Source organism: Panulirus ornatus, chromosome 55 (genome assembly GCF_036320965.1).
Source record: "Panulirus ornatus isolate Po-2019 chromosome 55, ASM3632096v1, whole genome shotgun sequence".
In the NCBI taxonomy this organism is placed as follows: domain Eukaryota; kingdom Metazoa; phylum Arthropoda; class Malacostraca; order Decapoda; family Palinuridae; genus Panulirus; species Panulirus ornatus.
Window position 1 is genome coordinate 26480442 of NC_092278.1, and position 13507 is coordinate 26493948.

The 13507-nt window shown below is 42.3% G+C and overlaps 1 protein-coding gene across 1 annotated transcript in view; it reads right to left on the reverse strand.

Annotated features, from left to right (window-relative positions):
- The window catches only part of LOC139765440 (general transcription factor 3C polypeptide 4-like), a 145160-nt gene that overhangs the window by 37286 nt on the left and 94367 nt on the right, over window positions 1-13507 (reverse strand). Inside the window, exon 10 of the mRNA XM_071692811.1 lies at window positions 3983-4175. Coding sequence (XP_071548912.1) covers window positions 3983-4175 — 193 coding nt within the window. The remainder of the gene's footprint in view (window positions 1-3982; window positions 4176-13507) is intronic.

A 13507-nucleotide genomic window follows, 5' to 3' on the forward strand; every position in this document is an offset into this window, starting at 1 on the left:
CATTCCTTCCACCTCTGACACAAATATCCTCTATGTCAATCTTTCCTCACTCATTCTCTCCATGTGACCAAACCATTTCAACACACCCTCTTCTATTCTCTCAACCACACTCTTTTCATTACCACACATCTCTCTTACCCCTTCATTACTTAATCAAATCACCTCACACCACATATTGTCCTCAAACATATCATTTCCAACACATCCACCCTCCTCCGCACAACTTTATCTATAGCCCACATCTTGCAACCATACAACATTGATGGAACCACTATTCCTTCAAACATACCCATTTTTGCTTTCTGCGATAATGTTCTCACCTTCCATACATTTTTCAACACTCCGAGAACATATACTTATGTCTTCTACCATTACCACACTCATCTATGAGTTTCATATTTCTTCCCTGATCAGAAACAGTGATCTGTTGCTGCTTGAATTCCTTCATATCTGTATTTCTATTTGTATTCATGTCCCAATAACCCAAAGCCCTCACTTCATTATTCCACTACCTTCTTGGTCCTCCTCTCCCTTTGAAATTTCCAACACGCAGATCCATTTAGTTAGTCTTTCTTCTTTCATTTTCTCCAAATGTCTAAACCAATTCAGCAAATTCTGGTCAATTTCCCAAATCAGACTGCACTTACTACCACATCCCTTTCTGATATTATCATTCATTACACTATGAAACTGCCTCACACTACACATCATCACAGCCATTTCATATCCAACATGTCTTCCCTTTTCTTTTCTTTTGCACCCAAGGCCCAAGACACAACCATACAACAGTGTTGGGATTAGTATACCTTCAAACATACCCATCCTTGCCTTGATAGTTTACTGACCTCTCCTTTTGTATGCTCCTTAATGCTCCCAGGACCTATGCATTCTTTCCCATTCAATGACTCAACTCATTCCTCATGGTCCCATCCACTCCTACATTCACTCCCAAGTACCCAGAGAATATCACTTGATCCAGGTCCTCTCCAATCAAACTTATACATAAATCTTCCCATCTCAACCTTGTGCTGCACCTCATTATCTTCCTTCGGTTCACATTCACTCTCAACTCTCTCTCCATTCACACATTCTCCCAGACTCTATCGCCAGCTTCTGGAATTTCTCACAAGAATTTGCCACCAGACCTATGTCATCTACAAACAGCAACTGACTCATCTCTAATGCCCCCAACCCCTAATGCACTGCAGACCTGTCTTTCACTTAGACCATTACGTTTACCTTCACCATTACCCTGTTCATTGCCATTCTATAACTCCAGGAATTCTTTAAAAGAGCTCCCCCAGCTTCATGGGTAATGCAGAAGCAGGGAAATGATGGACCCAATTAAAGTAAGAAGATTCTTGATGAGACTGTATTACTTTCTGCCCAGTGAAGATGATACAGCCATAATGAAGGTGACCTCTCACTTGCACTGTAACCACCTGCAGGGAGGGTCTAGTAACACCTCTACCACATCCATCCATAAACAGATTAAACAAAATGATATCAGATATCAGTGATGCAGACCTGCCTTCATCAAGAGCCACTCACCCTCCTCCTTTCCTACTTACATACATGATTTCTCTCCCATTAAAAAGTCCTTAATGCATTTAAAAACTTTCCATCTACTTGATGAATTTGTAGCACCTTCCAACCTGGCATGCATGTCAAGCTTATCGTTTGCTATTTCCCAGTCCATAAATACAACATACAATTCCCTCTCTTTCTCCAAGTATTTCTCACACAAATTCCTCAGAATAAATACCTGGTCTTCACACCCTCTGCCTCTTCTGAAGTCACATTAATATCCAATACTAACTTGAAGGATAATAGAAACTATTTTCTTTAAAATTACTCCAGGACCAATTTCCATGAAAGAGTCCTGGTGCTACCCAGGACCTTTCTAAAGGCTGCACTACTTCCAATACCAGGAAAACGGAGATTCCTATGGAATGAGAAGTTCTTTGACAAGACTGTACTTCCAATGATACAACCTCACCAATGATACAGCCTCACCAATGATACACTATCAGTGTAAACTCTTTCAGGTGAAGCCAAGTAAGACCCAGTAAGAAATTAATACATGTTAATATCCAAATGGAATATGCAATGTTAGTTTAATTCAGCAAAAAATAATATAAAATTTGTATATGATAACTATTTTCATACAAAAAGTCAATTTATAAAAATCAGTTGTTTTGCAGGAAATAGAACATTTAACAACTGAACAAAATTTAACCAGAGTTAATATATCAAAACAATGGCATATTAGATATCCACACAATAAATGTGGAACACCAATATTTTGCATGTCATCCTTGTACAATATATGTACTGGTGAAGCAAGTATATATAAAAGATGAAATATAACCTTCACAGTACTACTTGTATGGACAAGAAACAAGTAGCCACAATAACTAGCTTACTTTTAGCATTTACTTCCTGGCAGTACTGTGATCACACACGATGTAAGTGGCTCCATAGAAAGAGGAAGGCATTACTACATGGGAAATAATAAAAGAACTTAACATGCAGAACACTGAAAATCAAAATCACAATGAAAAGAATTGCATCAAAACATTATTATCATTATTTTGCTTTGTCGCTGTCTCCCGCGTTTGCGAGGTAGCGCAAGACAACAGATGAAAGAAATGGCCCAACCCACCCCCATACACATGTATATACATACACGTCCACACACGCAAATATACATACCCATACATCTCAATGTACACATATATATACACACACAGACACATACATATATACACATGCACACAATTCACACTGTCTGCCTTTTTTCATTTCCATCGCCACCTCGCCACACATGGAATAACATCCCCCTCGCCCCTCATGTGTGCGAGGTAGCACTAGGAAAAGACAACAAAGGCCCCATTCGTTCACACTCAGTCTCTAGCAGTCATACAATAATGCCCGAAACCACAGCTCCCTTTCCACATCCAGGCCCCACACAACTTTCCATGGTTTACCCCAGACGCTTCACATGCCCTGATTCAATCCATTGACAGCACGTCAACCCTGGTATACCACACTGATCCAATTCACTCTATTCCTTGCCCGCCTTTCACCCTCCTGCATGTTCAGGCCCCGATCACTCAAAATCTTTTTCACTCGCATCTTTCCACCTCCAATTTGGTCTCCCACTTCTCCTCGTTCCCTCCACCTCCGACACATATATCCTCTTGGTCAATCTTTCCTCACTCATTCTCTCCAGGTGCCCAAACCATTTCAAAACACCCTCTTCTGCTCTCTCAACCATGCTCTTTTTATTTCCACACATCTCTCTTACCCTTACATTACTTACTCGATCAAACCACCTCACACCACCTATTGTCCTCAAACATCTCATTTCCAGCACATCCACCCTCCTGCGCACAACTCTATCCATAGCCCACGCCTTGCAACCATACAACATTGTTGGAACCACTATTCCTTCAAACATAGCCAAACATATACGAAATAAAAGATGAAAAAAGCCAATGATTGTACATAATCCTGTCACAAGTAGACCCCTCACATATAAAACCTTAACCATAGGGAGATCCTACCCATATATTTTCTTAATACAAAATGAGGTACTAAGAAAGGATACAAAACCTGTCTTGACAGTGTCTTATGAAGATTACAGAGGGAAAAATGCATTAAATGAAGACACACATGCCAAAGGATGGGTACTGTACTGATGTAAGCACAATGGGAAATAAATTGTATCTGTTAATGCCCATTCAGCTTTGAACTCATGGTAAGACTTCATCCTTTGAGGAAGAATGTAGAGAGTAGTGGTTTCATACAAGATTATCCTGTCTCAAGGGACAGAAGTTGGGTTTACCCAAAGAAAAGTATGTTATGGTGATATATAATTCTCTTAGAAAGTATGACCATCTCAACCTTGAACACTGGCCAACTCCTGATATGTTGAAAAAGTCTCATGGAAGATTATACTTTGTATGATAATACTCACGATTCCAAAATGCCCCACAAGGTTTTATTTGGGGAAGTCATTAAGCCAGTATATGATACTCCTTCAGAGTGGAAGACAGCACCCAACTCTTTGACAGACAGGTTTCCATCTTGTGATATGTCTATAAATATATGCTGAATGGTCCCATCTTTTATTGAAACATACACATTCCGGCTTTCCAATACAACAATACCTGCCGAACGAAGACATAGTCTAAATCACAAAAAAAATTGTCTTAAGAATATGATATAAAAAGAAGAAAGAGCAATTATACTATATGGGGTTCCACAAAGACCTCTTATGTTTTGAACCCTACACTGATAGCAAACTTCCAGTATAATAAAAATGAATAATGTATTTTTTCATTATCATAATTATACTTTATCGCTGTCTCCCATGTCAATGAGGCAGCACCAGGAAACAGACAAAGAATGGCCCATCCACTCATATATACATATATATACATATATATACATAACAAGTAGTGGTGATGTGAGAAGATGGAGTGAGTATTTTGAAGGTTTGTTGAATGTGTTTGATGATAGAGTGGCAGATATAGGGTGTTTTGGTCGAGGTGGTGTGCAAAGTGAGAGGGTTAGGGAAAATGATTTGGTAAACAGAGAAGAGGTAGTGAAAGCTTTGCGGAAGATGAAAGCCGGCAAGGCAGCAGGTTTGGATGGTATTGCAGTGGAATTTATTAAAAAAGGGGGTGACTGTATTGTTGACTGGTTGGTAAGGTTATTTAATGTATGTATGACTCATGGTGAGGTGCCTGAGGATTGGCGGAATGCGTGCATAGTGCCATTGTACAAAGGCAAAGGGGATAAGAGTGAGTGCTCAAATTACAGAGGTATAAGTTTGTTGAGTATTCCTGGTAAATTATATGGGAGAGTATTGATTGAGAGGGTGAAGGCATGTACAGAGCATCAGATTGGGGAAGAGCAGTGTGGTTTCAGAAGTGGTAGAGGGTGTGTGGATCAGGTGTTTGCTTTGAAGAATGTATGTGAGAAATACTTAGAAAAGCAAATGGATTTGTATGTAGCATTTATGGATCTGGAGAAGGCATATGATAGAGTTGATAGAGATGCTCTGTGGAAGGTATTAAGAATATATGGTGTGGGAGGAAAGTTGTTAGAAGCAGTGAAAAGTTTTTATCGAGGATGTAAGGCATGTGTACGTTTAGGAAGAGAGGAAAGTGATTGGTTCTCAGTGAATGTAGGTTTGCGGCAGGGGTGTGTGATGTCTCCATGGTTGTTTAATTTGTTTATGGATGGGGTTGTTAGGGAGGTAAATGCAAGAGTTTTGGAAAGAGGGGCAAGTATGAAGTCTGTTGGGGATGAGAGAGCTTGGGAAGTGAGTCAGTTGTTGTTCGCTGATGATACAGCGCTGGTGGCTGATTCATGTGAGAAACTGCAGAAGCTGGTGACTGAGTTTGGTAAAGTGTGTGGAAGAAGAAAGTTAAGAGTAAATGTGAATAAGAGCAAGGTTATTAGGTACAGTAGGGTTGAGGGTCAAGTCAATTGGGAGGTGAGTTTGAATGGAGAAAAACTGGAGGAAGTGAAGTGTTTTAGATATCTGGGAGTGGATCTGGCAGCGGATGGAACCATGGAAGCGGAAGTGGATCATAGGGTGGGGGAGGGGGCGAAAATTCTGGCGGCCTTGAAGAATGTGTGGAAGTCGAGAACATTATCTCGGAAAGCAAAAATGGGTATGTTTGAAGGAATAGTAGTTCCAACAATGTTGTATGGTTGCGAGGCGTGGGCTATGGATAGAGTTGTGCGCAGGAGGATGGATGTGCTGGAAATGAGATGTTTGAGGACAATGTGTGGTGTGAGGTGGTTTGATCGAGTGAGTAACATAAGGGTAAGAGAGATGTGTGGAAATAAAAAGAGCGTGGTTGAGAGAGCAGAAGAGGGTGTTTTGAAGTGGTTTGGGCACATGGAGAGGATGAGTGAGGAAAGATTGACCAAGAGGATATATGTGTCGGAGGTGGAGGGAGCAAGGAGAAGAGGGAGACCAAATTGGAGGTGGAAAGATGGAGTGAAAAAGATTTTGTGTGATCGGGGCCTGAACATGCAGGAGAGTGAAAGGAGGGCAAGGAATAGAGTGAATTGGAGCGATGTGGTATACCGGGGTTGACGTGCTGTCAGTGGATTGAATCAAGGCATGTGAAGCGTCTGGGGTAAACCATGGAAAGCTGTGTAGGTATGTATATTTGCGTGTGTGGACGTATGTATATACATGTGTATGGGGGTGGGTTGGGCCATTTCTTTCATCTGTTTCCTTGCGCTACCTCGCAAACGCGGGAGACAGCGACAAAGTATAAAAAAAAAAAAAAAATATATATATATATATATATATATATATATATATATATATATATATATATATATATATATATATATATATGAATATATATATATATATATATATATATATATATATATATATATATATATATATATATATATTGGAAAGGATCACAATTTTGCGCGTGATCAAGATATTCCTATGAGTCCACGGGGAAAATCAAACATGAAAAGTTCCCAAGTGCACTTTCGTGTAATAATCACATCATCAGGGGAGACACAAGAGAGGAATATAACAGTCAGTTGATATACATCGAAGAGACAAAACTAGGACGTCCTAGCTTCGTCTCTTCGATGTATATCAACTGACTGTTATATTCCTCTCTTGTGTCTCCCCTGATGATGTGATTATTACACGAAAGTGCACTTGGGAACTTTTCGTGTTTAATTTTCCCTGTGGACTCATAGGAATATATATATATATATACATAAACGCCCATACACGCACATATACATATCAACATATACATCCATATACATACACATACAGACATATACATATATACACATATACATATTCATACTTGCTTGCCTTCATCCATTCCTGGTGCTGCCCTGCCCCACAGAAAACAGTATTGCTACACTCTGCTTCAGCGAGGTAGTGCCAGGAAAACAGACAAAAAAGGCCACATTCTTTCACACTCACTAAGTAATGAAAGGGTAAGAGAAATGTGTGGTAATAAAAAGAGTGTGGTTGAGAGAGCAGAAGAGGGTGTATTGAAATGGTTTGGTCACAGGAGAGAATGAGTGAGGAAAGATTGCCATAGGATATGTGTCAGAGGTGGAGGGAATGAGAAGTGGGAGACCAAATTGGAGGTGGAAGGATGGAGTGAAAAAGATTTTGAGTGATTGGGGCCTGAACATACAGGAGGGTGAAAGCCATGCAAGGATAAGATTGAATTGGAACGATGTGGTATACCGTCGACGTGCTGTCAGTGGATTGAGCCAAGGCATGTGAAGCGTCTGGGGTAAACCATGGAAAGTTTTGTGTGACCTGGATGTGGAAAGGAAGCTGTGGTTTCGGTGCATTACATATGACAGATAGAGACTGAGGGTGAACAAATATGGCCTTTGTTGTCTTTTCCTAGCGCTGCCTTGCGAGCACGCGGGGGAGGGGGGTGCCATTTCATGTGTGGCGGGGTGGCGGTGGAAATGGATGAAGGCAGCATGTATGAATATGTACATATGTATATATGTATCTGTCTGTGTATGTATATTTATGCATACTTAGAAATGTATAGGTGTATATATATATATATATATATATATATATATATATATCTGGGAGTGGATCTGGCAGCGGATGGAACCATGGAAGCGGAAGTGGATCATAGGGTGGGGGAGGGGGCAAAAATTCTGGGAGCCTTGAAGAATGTGTGGAAGTCGAGAACATTATCTCGGAAAGCAAAAATGGGTATGTTTGAAGGAATAGTGGTTCCAACAATGTTGTATGGTTGCGAGGCATGGGCTATGGATAGAGTTGTGCGCAGGAGGATGGATGTGCTGGAAATGAGATGTTTGAGGACAATGTGTGGTGTGAGGTGGTTTGATCGAGTAAGTAACGTAAGGGTAAGAGAGATGTGTGGAAATAAAAAGAGCGTGGTTGAGAGAGAAGAAGAGGGTGTTTTGAAATGGTTTGGGCACATGGAGAGAATGAGTGAGGAAAGATTGACCAAGAGGATATATGTGTCGGAGGTGGAGGGAACGAGGAGAAGAGGGAGACCAAATTGGAGGTGGAAAGATGGAGTGAAAAAGATTTTGTGTGATCGGGGCCTGAACATGCAGGAGGGTGAAAGGAGGGCAAGGAATAGAGTGAATTGGAGCGATGTGGTATACCGGGGTTGACGTGCTGTCAGTGGATTGAATCAAGGCATGTGAAGCGTCTGGGGTAAACCATAGAAAGCTGTGTAGGTATGTATATTTGCGTGTGTGGACATATGTATATACATGTGTATGGGGGTGGGTTGGGCCATTTCTTTCGTCTGTTTCCTTGCGCTACCTCGCAAACGCGGGAGACAGCGACAAAGAAAAAAAAAATATATATATATATATATCCAGCCATCCGCTCCCTCCCCTTTTAGTTGCTTCTACGACACGCAGGGAATACGTGGGAAGTATTCTTTCTCCCCTATCCCCAGGGATGATATATATATATATATATATATATATATATATGTTTATGGATGGGGTTGTTAGGGAGGTGAATGCAAGAGTTTTGGAAAGAGGGGCAAGTATGAAGTCTGTTGTGGATGAGAGAGCTTGGGAAGTGAGTCAGTTGTTGTTCGCTGATGATACAGCGCTGGTGGCTGATTCATGTGAGAAACTGCAGAAGCTGGTGACTGAGTTTGGTAAAGTGTGTGGAAGAAGAAAGTTATGAGTAAATATGAATAAGAGCAAGGTTATTAGGTACAGTAGGGTTGAGGGTCAAGTCAATTGGGAGGTGAGTTTGAATGGAGAAAAACTGGAGGAAGTGAAGTGTTTTAGATATCTGGGAGTGGATCTGTCAGCGGATGGAACCATGGAAGCGGAAGTGAATCATAGGGTGGGGGAGGGGGCGAAAATTCTGGGAGCCTTGAAGAATGTGTGGAAGTCGAGAACATTATCTCGGAAAGCAAAAATGGGTATGTTTGAAGGAATAGTGGTTCCAACAATGTTGTATGGTTGCGAGGCGTGGGCTATGGATAGAGTTGTGCGCAGGAGGATGGATGTGCTGGAAATGAGATGTTTGAGGACATTATGTGGTGTGAGGTGGTTTGACCGTGTAAGTAACGTAAGGGTAAGAGAGATGTGTGGAAATAAAAAGAGCGTGGTTGAGAGAGCAGAAGAGGGTGTTTTGAAATGGTTTGGGCACATGGAGAGAATGAGTGAGGAAAGATTGACCAAGAGAATATATGTGTCGGAGGTGGAGGGAACGAGGAGAAGAGGGAGACCAAATTGGAGGTGGAAAGATGGAGTGAAAAAGATTTTGCGTGATCGGGGCCTGAACATGCAGGAGGGTGAAAGGAGGGCAAGGAATAGAGTGAATTGGAGCGATGTGGTATACCGGGGTTGACGTGCTGTCAGTGGATTGAATCAAGGCATGTGAAGCGTCTGGGGTAAACCATGGAAAGCTGTGTAGGTATGTATATTTGCGTGTGGTGACGTATGTATATACATGTGTATGGGGGTGGGTTGGGCCATTTCTTTCGTCTGTTTCCTTGCGCTACCTCGCAAACGCGGGAGTCAGCGAAAAAAAAAAAAATATATATTTTTTTTTTTTTTTTTTTATACTTTGTCGCTGTCTCCCGCGTTTGCGAGGTAGCGCAAGGAAACAGACGAAAGAAATGGCCCAACCCCCCCCATACACATGCACATACACACATCCACACACGCAAATATACATACCTACACAGCTTTCCATGGTTTACCCCGGACGCTTCACATGCCTTGATTCAATCCACTGACAGCACGTCAACCCCTGTATACCACATCGCTCCACTTCACTCTATTCCTTGCCCTCCTTTCACCCTCCTGCATGTTCAGGCCCCGATCACACAAAATCCTTTTCACTCCATCTTTCCACCTCCAATTTGGTCTCCCTCTTCTCCTCGTTCCCTCCACCTCCGACACATATATCCTCTTGGTCAACCTTTCCTCACTCATTCTCTCCATGTGCCCAAACCATTTCAAAACACCCTCTTCTGCTCTCTCAACCATGCTCTTTTTATTTCCACACATCTCTCTTACCCTTACGTTACTCACTCGATCAAACCACCTCACACCACACATTGTCCTCAAACATCTCATTTCCAGCACATCCATCCTCCTGCGCACAACTCTATCCATAGCCCACGCCTCGCAACCATACAACATTGTTGGAACTACTATTCCTTCAAACATACCCATTTTTGCTTTCCGGGATAATGTTCTCGACTTCCACACATTTTTCAAGGCTCCCAAAATTTTCGCCCCCTCCCCCACCCTATGATCCACTTCCGCTTCCATGGTTCCATCCGCTGACAGATCCACTCCCAGATATCTAAAACACTTCACTTCCTCCATTTTTTCACCATTCAAACTCACCTCCCAATTGACTTGACCCTCAACCCTACTGTACCTAATAACCTTGCTCTTATTCACATCTACTCCCAACTTTCTTCTTCCACACACCCTACCAAACCCCGTCACCAGCTTCTGCAGCTTCTCACATGAACCAGCCACCAGCGCTGTATCATCAGCGAACAACAACTGACTCACTTCCCAAGCCCTCTCATCCCCAACAGACCCCATACTTGCCCCTCCCTCCAAAACTCTTGCATTTACCTCCCCAACAACCCCATCCACAAACAAACCAAACAACCATGGAGACATCACACACCCCTGCCGCAAACCTACATTCACTGAGAACCAATCACTTTCCTCTCTTCCTACACGTACACATGCCTCACATCCTCGATAAAAACTTTTCACTGCTTCCAACAACTTGCCTCCCACACCATATATTCTTAATACCTTCCACAGAGCATCTCTATCAACCCTATCATATGCCTTCTCCAGATCCACAAATGCTACATACAAATCCATTTGCTTTTCTAAGTATTTCTCACATACATTCTTCAAAGCAAACACCTGATCCACACATCCTCTACCACTTCTGAAACCACACTGCTCCTCCCCAATCTGATGCTCTGTACATGCCTTCACCCTCCCAATCAATACCCTCCCATATAATTCACCAGGAACACTCAACAAACTTATACCTCTGTAATTTGAGCACTCACTCTCATCCCCTTTGCCTTTGTACAATGGCACCATGCACGCATTCCGCCAATCCTCAGGCACCTCACCACGAGTCATACATACATTAAATAACCTTACCAACCAGTCAACAATACAGTCACCCCCTTTTTTAATAAATTCCACTGCAATACCATCCAAACCTGCTGCCTTGCCGGCTTTCATCTTCCGCAAAGCTTTTACTACCTCTTCTCTGTTTACCAAATCATTTTCCCTAACCCTTTCACTTTGCACACCACCTCGACCCAAACACCCCACATCTGCCACTCTGTCATCAGACACATTCAACAAACCTTCAAAATACTCATTCCATCTCCTTCTCACATCACCACTACTTGTTATCACCTCCCCATTTACGCCCTTCACTGAAGTTCCCACTTGCTCCCTTGTCTCACGCACCCTATTTACCTCCTTCCAGAACATCTTTCTATTCTCCCTAAAATTTAATGATACTCTCTCACCCCAACTCTCATTTGCCCCTTTTTTCACCTCTTGCACCTTTCTCTCGACCTCCTGTCTCTTTCTTTTATACTTCTCCCACTCAATTGCACCTTTTCCCTGCAAAAATCGTCCAAACGCCTCTCTCTTCTCCTTCACCAACACTCTTACTTCCTCATCCCACCACTCACTACCCTTTCTAAACAGCCCACCTCCCACTCTTCTCATGCCACAAGCATCTTTTGCGCAATCCATCACTGATTCCCTAAATACATCCCATTCCTCCCCCACTCCCCTTACTTCCATTGTTCTCACCTTTTTCCATTCTGTACACAGTCTCTCCTGATACTTCTTCACACAGGTCTCCTTCCCAAGCTCACTTGGGTGGGTTGGGCCATTTCTTTCGTCTGTTTCCTTGCGCTACCTCGCAAACGCGGGAGACAGCGAAAAAAAAAATATATATATATATATATATATATATATATATATATATATATATATATATGTGTGTGTGTGCGTGGGTGGGCGTTTATGTATATACATGTGTACATGGGTGGGTTGGGCCATTCTTTCATCTGTTTCCTTGCCCTACCTTGCAAAGAGGAACAGAGAAGTGGGCCAAGTGAGGATATTCCCTCAAAGGCTCAGTACTCTGTTCGTAACTCTACCTCACTAATGCAGGAAATGGCGAATAGTATGAAAAAAAAATACTTACATATATATATATTTTATTTATTCTGCTTTGTCACTGTCTCCCACGTTTGTGAGGTAGCGCAAGGAAACAGACGAAAGAAATGGCCCAACCCACCCCCATACACATGTATATACATACACGTCCACACACACAAATATACATACCCATACATCTCAATGTACACATATATATACACACACAGACACATACATATATACACATGCACACAATTCACACTGTTTGCCTTTATTCATTCCCATCGCCACCTTGCCACACAAGGAATAACATCCCCCTCCCCCCTCATGTGTGCGAGGTAGCACTAGGAAAAGACAACAAAGGCCCCATTCGTTCACACTCAGTCTCTAGCTGTCATGCAATAATGCCCGAAACCACAGCTCCCTTTCCACATCCAGGCCCCACACAACTTTCCATGGTTTACCCCAGACGCTTCACATGCCCTGATTCAATCCATTGACAGCACGTCGACCCCGGTATACCACATCGATCCAATTCACTCTATTCCTTGCCCACCTTTCACCCTTCTGCATGTTCAGGCCCCGATCACTCAAAATCTTTTTCACTCCATCTTTCCACCTCCAATTTGGTCTCCCACTTCTCCTCGTTCCCTACACCTCTGACACATATATCCTCTTGGTCAATCTTTCCTCACCCATTCTCTCCAGTGCCCAAACCATTTCAAAACACCCTCTTCTGCTCTCTCAACCCCACTCTTTTATTTCCACACATCTCTCTTACCCTTACATTACTTACTCGATCAAACCACCTCACCCACATATTGTCCTCAAACATCTCATTTCCAGCACATCCACCCTCCTGCGCACAACTCTATCCATAGCCCACGCCTCGCAACCAACAACATTGCTGGAACCACTATCCTGTCTCAAGGGACAGAAGTTGGGTTTACCCAAAGAAAAGTATGTTATGGTGATATATAATTCTCTTAGAAAGTATGAACCATCTCAACCTTGAACACTGGCCAACTCCTGATATGTTGAAAAAGTCTCATGGAAGATTATACTTTGTATGATATACACACGATTCCAAAATGCCCCACAAGGTTTTTATTTGGGGAAGTCATTAAGCCAGTATATGATACTCCTTCAGAGTGGAAGACAGCACCCAACTCTTTGACAGACAGGTTTCCATCTTGTGATATGTCTATAAATATATGCTGAATGGTCCCATCTTTTATTGAAACATACACATTCCGGCTTTCCAATACAACAA